Here is a 356-nt window from a genome sequence, read left to right on the forward strand (position 1 = left end):
AGGTAAGCATCTCCACACCATGGCCATTGTGCTGTGGGGGGAGCCTCATGTCAACCCCTGTACTGCCCAGTCTGACACCCCCCCAACTTCTGTGTGCCACAGGATGAGGACAGAGCCAGGAATGGGAAGGGAGTCCTGCAAACCAGGATCTCTGAGCTTTCCTTGGGTGTGGAGCTGGAAAGGGCTGGCACTGCTCCAGGGAGGAGTGGGGAGATCCTGGGGGGTTCCCAGGCACAGCTGGGTGGGGGGTTCCAAGAGGAAACAAGACCCCAACCCTCATCACTTACCCCCTCCTCTGTGTTTGCTCCTAGTTACGGCAGAGTGTACGCAGCAGCAGACCCCTACCACCACACCAT

General features: G+C 59.0%; 1 protein-coding gene across 1 annotated transcript in view; it reads left to right on the top strand.

Moving 5' to 3' along the window:
• Nucleotides 1-351, top strand: part of RBFOX3 (RNA binding protein, fox-1 homolog (C. elegans) 3) — a gene marked incomplete at both ends in the record, with an annotated part of 5,532 nt that extends 5,181 nt beyond the window's left edge. The window contains one exon of the mRNA XM_009078509.1: nucleotides 238-351. Coding sequence (XP_009076757.1) covers nucleotides 238-351 — 114 coding nt within the window. The remainder of the gene's footprint in view (nucleotides 1-237) is intronic.
• Nucleotides 352-356: the final 5 nt, after the last annotated feature.

This window comes from Acanthisitta chloris, unplaced genomic scaffold (genome assembly GCF_000695815.1).
Source record: "Acanthisitta chloris isolate BGI_N310 unplaced genomic scaffold, ASM69581v1 scaffold24427, whole genome shotgun sequence".
Lineage (NCBI taxonomy): Eukaryota > Metazoa > Chordata > Aves > Passeriformes > Acanthisittidae > Acanthisitta > Acanthisitta chloris.